At 39.4% G+C, this 7,432-nt stretch overlaps 1 protein-coding gene across 1 annotated transcript; it reads left to right on the forward strand.

Annotated features, from left to right (window-relative positions):
* The first annotated feature begins 3,181 nt into the window (after positions 1 to 3,181).
* On the forward strand, positions 3,182 to 5,282 carry npffl (neuropeptide FF-amide peptide precursor like). Its single transcript, XM_044024712.1, has 3 exons — positions 3,182 to 3,460; positions 3,942 to 4,054; positions 4,777 to 5,282. The coding sequence occupies exons 1-3, from the start codon at positions 3,311 to 3,313 to the stop codon at positions 4,895 to 4,897; spliced, it is 384 nt and encodes a 127-aa protein (XP_043880647.1). The 5' UTR covers positions 3,182 to 3,310; the 3' UTR covers positions 4,898 to 5,282.
* Positions 5,283 to 7,432: the final 2,150 nt, after the last annotated feature.

Genomic DNA, 7,432 nt, shown 5'->3' on the forward strand with positions numbered 1-7,432 from the left:
AGTCACATTTAAGACCACAGAGTTACTATATGCACTTAAAGTAATGCCAAATTTGTTGATATTATTTAAAACATCTGATTAACCGTTACTGCTCACGTGGCAAGGATCTCTGCCACAGGTGCGCCCATGGTAATTTAATACACAACTCCTTATATGGACATCCTGTGTGTGTGTGTGTGTGTGTTTATATAGGTCACATATTCAGGCTTTAAAACACGTGTTTGTTTGTCACCTTCTTATGTGTTGCTGAGTCAATGTTATGATTCATTTCGTATCACATGTTTAGTAGAGATATAAAGTAGCAGTAATTGTGCAGAAGTCACAAAATAGACAGTTTATTTTTTCTTTGAGTCTCTGATTTTAAACATTTTGAGTACTTTTTGCTCAGGTGTGTTTATATAGTTGGTGAAAATTAAAATGTATTTTCATCGGATTGCCTATAGTTTTGTACTAAAAAAAAGGATATAAGACTGTATATACTGTATTTTAAAACATAGTAATGGGAAAAAGCAGCCAAAATGCTCTGTGTTCTAAGGGTTAAACATATTTTGAATAATAGAACACATAATAGTATTACTTTTAATTTTTAATGACAGCGTGAGTAGAGGATATTTTTCTCTTATTTTACATCAATAAAAAACAGGTTTTCCTGGGATCTGGTTGCTGTCTTTTAAATGGGACGTGTGAGTGAGTGTGTGCGTTTAAGTGGCTTGTCACCCATTAAGCTCTTTGATGAGGCAAATCTGTCGTCTCACCCACTTGATGACTAATTATTACACACACACACACACACGGTGAAACACAAAGTGGACACATATGTCCCTAATAAAGCCGGTGACACACTGACAAATCATGTCTTAAATGTCCTTTGAAATGAACACAATGAAGGACGTTGACATTTAACAAAGTGGGGGGATTTGAAGTGTAACTGCTCTTTCAGCACATTCAAAAAAAAGGAAAATCACTGATACTTTGGGCAAAGTCATTATAAGGGACACAATACACATCGTGAACACACAACTTAACATGGTTGTAAGAGGATATTATGGATGTGTCCTGTGGTTTAGAAACAAGAAAATTAGCACCAGAACAAAATTATGAAAAGAAATTAACCAGTAAATGTGTTCAATAACAATTATAAGTTGTGTTTTCTTTGTATTGTTTTCCTTCTAAAGACTTTGAAGGTACATTAATTGATTGTTATAATATCAATCAATGTTTTGCCTCATGTCGACACATGATTCAGTGGGTAATGGGCATTTACTCTGTATATATAAAGACCAAAGGGACTGCTGCATCAGAGTCCATTTGCAGGGATTTATCTGTTTAATAACTGGGGGAGGTGTGCAGGACTACCCTGAGGGCCACATAATAACATACTCTGTCATCACTAATGCCCTGATCCCACTAAATGGACCAGGTAAAGTCTCATATTAGGGACACTTTGTCCCCTGTTTCCCTTTAGCATATTTCTTTAGCTCTCCTGGGGGTTTCCAGATTGTGACCATAAGGTGTACACTACCGTTCAAAAGTTTGGGGTCACCCAAACAATTTTGTGTTTTCCATGAAAAGTCACACTTATTCACCACCATACGTTGTGAAATGAATAGAAAATAGAGTCAAGACATTGACAAGGTTAGAAATAATGATTTGTATTTGAAATACGATTTTTTTTACATCAAACTTTGCTTTCGTCAAAGAATCCTCCATTTGCAGCAATTACAGCATTGCAGACCTTTGGCATTCTAGCTGTTAATTTGTTGAGGTAATCTGGAGAAATTGCACCCCACGCTTCCAGAAGCAGCTCCCACAAGTTGGATTGGTTGGATGGGCACTTCTTGCGTACCATACGGTCAAGCTGCTCCCACAACAGCTCAATGGGGTTCAGATCTGGTGACTGCGCTGGCCACTCCATTACAGATAGAATACCAGCTGCCTGCTTCTGCTCTAAATAGTTCTTGCACAATTTGGAGGTGTGTTTAGGGTCATTGTCCTGTTGTCGGATGAAATTGGCTCCAATCAAGCGCTGTCCACTGGGTATGGCATGGCGTTGCAAAATGGAGTGATAGCCTTCCTTATTCAGAATCCCTTTTACACTGTACAAATCTCCCACCTTACCAGCACCAAAGCAACCCCAGACCATCACATTACCTCCACCATGCTTAACAGATGGCGTCAGGCATTCTTCCAGCATCTTTTCATTTGTTCTGCGTCTCACAAACGTTCTTCTTTGTGATCCAAACACCTCAAACTTGGATTCATCCGTCCACAACACTTTTTTCCAGTCTTCCTCTGTCCAATGTCTGTGTTCTTTTGCCCATCTTAATCTTTTTCTTTTATTGGCCAGTCTCAGATATGGCTTTTTCTTTGTCACTCTGCCCTGAAGCCCAGTATCCCGCAGCCGCCTCTTCACTGTAGATGTTGACACTGGTGTTTTGCGGGTACTATTTAATGAAGATGCCAGTTGGGGACCTGTGAGGCGTCTGTTTCTCAAACTAGAGACTCTAATGTACTTATTCTTCTTGCTCAGTTGTGCAACGCGGCCTACCACTTCTTTTTCTACTCTGGTTAGAGCCTGTTTGTGCTGTCCTCTGAAGGGAGTAGTACACAGCGTTGTAGGAAATCTTCAATTTCTTAGCAATTTCTCGCATGGAATAGCCTTCATTTCTAAGAACAAGAATAGACTGTCGAGTTTCAGATGAAAGTTCTCTTTTTCTGGCCATTTTGAGCGTTTAATTGACCCCACAAATGTGATGCTCCAGAAACTCAATCTGCTCAAAGGAAGGTCAGTTTTGTAGCTTCTGTAACCTAAACTGTTTTCAGATGTCTGAACATGATTGCACAAGGGTTTTCTAATCATCAATTAGCCTTCTGAGCCAATAAGCAAACACATTGTACCATTAGAACACTGGAGTGTTAGTTGCTGGAAATGGGCCTCTATACACCTATGTAGATATTGCACCAAAAACCAGACATTTGCAGCTAGAATAGTCATTTACCACATTAGCAATGTATAGAGTGTATTTCTTTAAAGTTAAGACTACTTTAAAGTTATCTTCATTGAAAAGTACAGTGCTTTTCCTTCAAAAATAAGGACATTTCAATGTGACCCCAAACTTTTGAACGGTAGTGTATATAAGCACCAGCGAGGACGTTACCACCAGTGAAGTTAGACCAGGACACGAGGACACTCCACCCAGTCCAGGACAAGTCCAGTCTTCATTTTTCCGGGAGCTTTTTTAAGTAATTTTCTTCCTTTTTTTCCCTCTTTGGCTTCTGTCACCTGACCTCCTCTTCTCAAACTGACACCATGGACACATCTGCAGTGGTGACTCTCCTGGCTGTGCTTATAGCGATGGCTGACATCAGTCAAGCTCTTCACATCCAAGGGGGTCCGGACAAAAACAACATGCTGCCAGACAGCTTTGAGGAGAACATGGCTGACCGCCTGCTCGGGCTGGTGAGACATCATCTAACCAATCAGAAAACTAGAATCTTAATGTAGAAGCCTGTTTATTTCCTGCAGCTCACTGGTTTATGAAATATGCCAATTATTGATTGATTGAGTTCTACTATCTCAGGCAAGTTGAATGAAAGTTTCTCTGCAGAACTCGAAGTCATGCCAACATTCTCTGATAAGTCTGTCCATGTGACATGGTAAATAAATGGCAATTTAGCTCTTTTATCAAGTGAGAGGAGTGCAATCATACAACCCTGGTAGATTTTAGTTAAGATAAGTGATCCTCCTCATGGCAAGTCGTACATACGGCAGTATAGGAGGAAGACATTATGATACTGACAGATCTGAGTTTCTTTTGCATAAAGAGAAAAGTGGATTTATATATTTGTATGAGCTTTAAATACATTCCATTGCCTCTGCACACTCACATCAGTGTGTGTGTGTGTGTGTGTGTGTGTGTGTGTGTGTGTGTGTGCTGCAGGAGAGTGAAAACACAGATAACATTGATGATCGTCTGCTGACCTCAGTGCTGCGAACTCTGCTGCTCGGATCTCAGAGAGAAACCAGGAACTCCGTCCTCCATCAGCCACAGAGGTCAGTGACATGGCATGAGTCTGTATTGATTTGAAAAAATAAATAACAATTATAATAATAATAATAACACAATTCAGATATTCAGGTATTCAGATATGACAATGTCATTTGAAGGGCTGCAAAATAAATATAAACTTAATAATGCACAAGTATCTTCAACTCAGAAGTGTTCGGGAAACCTCTACAAACGCAAGTTGAGGAAAAAATAATTATATCAAACTACTCTAACGTATTAATATCTCACTGTTCATTCAATTCATTGATTTAGTGTCTGACACTATGGCGGAAGACTGGAAGACAGTGTGTGTCAAAGTCAATAAACAAACAATAAAGGCACGTTTTTGATTACTACAATAATACAAATGGCTAATGTGAACCTATGTAACACCAGAGATATTGAAAATGTTCCAGATATTTATGTCACATGTAATGATTTTTAAATCACTTCCATTGGATCTGAAAATGTTTCTACTTAGGCTTGCTTCCAGAAAAACATACATTTAGTCGGCCCACAGGTCTGTGTGAGTGAAAAACAACAACTTTGTGTTCGGTGTTACATTAGTATCGCCAAAAGGACTTCAGTATTTTAAGTATTAGAATATAATATTTAGTATTCCTGCATAACAACATGATTTAAATTACTTTTGACTCTTTTATGTAGCACCCCAACCTCACCCCTAATTATGTCCAACGTCTGTTGCTCACGTTCATCGTCTTTGCAGGTTTGGCCGTGGATTCAAGGGACAGCTGGCGGTGGAGGAGCAAGTACAGCCCCGTAACTGGGAGGCAGCCCCGGGTCAGATCTGGAGTATGGCCGTGCCCCAGAGATTTGGCAAGAAATAATCCAGCGGGGCAGATTTACACATCGCCGTTCTGGTACAAGGCCAAGCAGAGGACAAAATGGGAAGAGACTAAAATTGAATGAGATTAGGAGGAGAGAATTGAATGAATCAGCATTATACTGAAAATTCTTCTTTTCAACATCTCCCCGACCCCTTAGGCCTGACACCTGATGCTTCCTTAAAGGTTTTTTTTCCCCTAATTTCTCACTCATCAAAGCATGTTGACTGTTGCCTATTAAAGTTTTCTGAGCAGACCTTATTAGTCCCGACTTGAATGTTACTGAGAACCACACGTTTTTGCTGTAAATGATTGCCTTATGTTCCTTTTTTATATCGTTTTGTTCTCTGCGCAAATAAAAGAGCTTTTTAATTTGGAGAACGCTTAACTTGCGCGTAAGTGTGTGTTCCTTCTGAATATGGTACAAAGATCCAGATCACTCACTTACGAGATGTGAAATGTGAACGCATCACAATATGTGCCGGAAACATGTCACAGTACAGAACATGTATATGATCTACACCCAGTGATCATCCTCTTAGTCTTCAGTTGCTGTTTATTTTCCTCACAACTCAACTCAGTGTTGGGTTAGTGTTATTGTGAAATGAAATGTACAAGAATTGTAAATAATATCATTATAAGAAACTGCATTATAGTTGAAAAACTAATCATAAGGCAATTCTACACCAAATCAGCGTTATGTAAATTATATAGGACAAGCACAAATAATATATGTAAGGCACATAGTGTCTCTGAAAGAGCATCTTAATTCAACTCGGTGAAAAGGGATTTATCCTGCCAGCATTAGTTTAATTCAAAGTGAAGCCCAGTTGTTTCTTTCACACCAGCAGTGGTTGTTGTGTGTGTGTGTGTGTGGTGAAATTATAGGCCACCTGGGGAAGCAGCATGCAATAAGCTCCAGTGCTAATTAAAACACAGAAACACGCAATTACGCTGTGCTTTCACCGTTTCCGCAGCCAATTTCTGGGAAGGACAGCATGTCGATCCCTGTCAGGAGGAGTCTTTTATTAGCCTGACCTCCCACTCCTCTTTATGGACCCAGAATACAAAATGAAGAATAACCAGGGTTGATTGGAGACTACAGAGAGACCTTTTTTTAGTCACTAAAAAAGCAATGATGTGTCCAAGGCTTTGGTTTTTAACCTGGTTCAATCATGCTGTATTGTTACAGGATATTTTCTATTGCAATAGTTTTTTTTCTTTTACAGTCATCTTGAACATTCACAGATCAAAGACAAGGCCTACTCTTGTATAATTAAATATTCTGACATTTTAAAAAGCACTAAAAAGGAACCACACTGTGGCAACATTCAAATTGAATTACAATTATTTACAATAATTGTTTATATATGTCAAACTGGATTACAGGCTGGTGACTCAGATGCAATTAATCTATCTGTACAAGCATTTACACTTGACTATTAACATTTGAGTATCAAGTAATCCCCTGTTGTGGGATATTAAATACTGGTCAAAAGTCAGATTAGATTTTAGATCCCAACTTCAATAAAACAGTGACACCCAACAAGCAGCATGCTATCACAAGAAAGAGGAGAGGGAAAAAACACAGCGGGAGAGCTCACATTGTTGTATTCTGTGATCTGTAAAGCTCATTTAAAAAAAATTTCTCATTTGAATTGCATGAGTCTGCAGGAGGGTGACGGGGGGCAGCAATTACAGAGAGAGACAGTCACACAGAGTCTAACACAAGCTCAGTCTTTTTTATTGTCACCTTTCGTGTCTTGCTGACCTTGTTCACCATCTTCAAGGTCAGCCACGTTGAAGACAACTCAGCTGTTCGCCACCACCGCAACCCTGAATCAGCAGAATTTGTCACGTAACATTTAATGTTATCAAGCAAAAGCAGCGTCAAGGGTAAATGACCGGGGTGTGCTCTCCTGCATGGCTAACAAGAACAGAGTCGAAATGTTGTTCAAACATGATTAACACATACATCGACTGTTGATGGTATATTAAGAGAAAATTCAACCACCTCTTTCCTCACTCTACCAGCTGGAGGTTATGTCAGAGAATATGAAGCTAGGGTAATGCAATATGGCAGATGTCTGACACCCAAACTCACACACACACACACACACACACACACACACACACACACTTCTCTGCATAAATGGAGAAAAGCTCTCAGGACAGAAGCTTTTTATTATCACGCTCACTCGGCCGTTATATGAGAAAAAAAATGTTGTGTGTAGCAAAAATAATGACTGGGTCAAAAAGAGGGAAAACAGGATTGTGATGATGATTTCTTCACAAGGAGGCTGTGGAAAAGGAAAGGTCCTGTGTTATTCACTTGAGTGCCTTGTGATAAAATAAAATATTGCCTGTATACAGCTGAGTGGAAGTCTTTCAGAGCCCAAGCAGGGACTATTAAATGAGGAGTTATAGGCAAAGTAAAACCTTCTTCTCAGTTTACTATACATTTTGTAAATTTAAGCCCGTGACTTAAACTCTTAAACTATAAAAGTGCACGTGGTCACATCGTCATGGTGGAGGTCT

Source organism: Solea senegalensis, linkage group LG4, assembly GCF_019176455.1.
Source record: "Solea senegalensis isolate Sse05_10M linkage group LG4, IFAPA_SoseM_1, whole genome shotgun sequence".
In the NCBI taxonomy this organism is placed as follows: Eukaryota; Metazoa; Chordata; class Actinopteri; order Pleuronectiformes; family Soleidae; genus Solea; species Solea senegalensis.

Excerpts from the sequence above, each read along its gene's own strand:
- npffl (XM_044024712.1), top strand. The coding sequence starts at position 3,311 with ATGGACACATCTGCAGTGGTGACTCTCCTGGCTGTGCTTATAGCGATG. Across the intron at positions 3,461-3,941 it reads CTGACCGCCTGCTCGGGCTG|GAGAGTGAAAACACAGATAA; the intron begins GTGAGACATCAT and ends TGTGTGCTGCAG. Across the intron at positions 4,055-4,776 it reads GTCCTCCATCAGCCACAGAG|GTTTGGCCGTGGATTCAAGG; the intron begins GTCAGTGACATG and ends TCGTCTTTGCAG.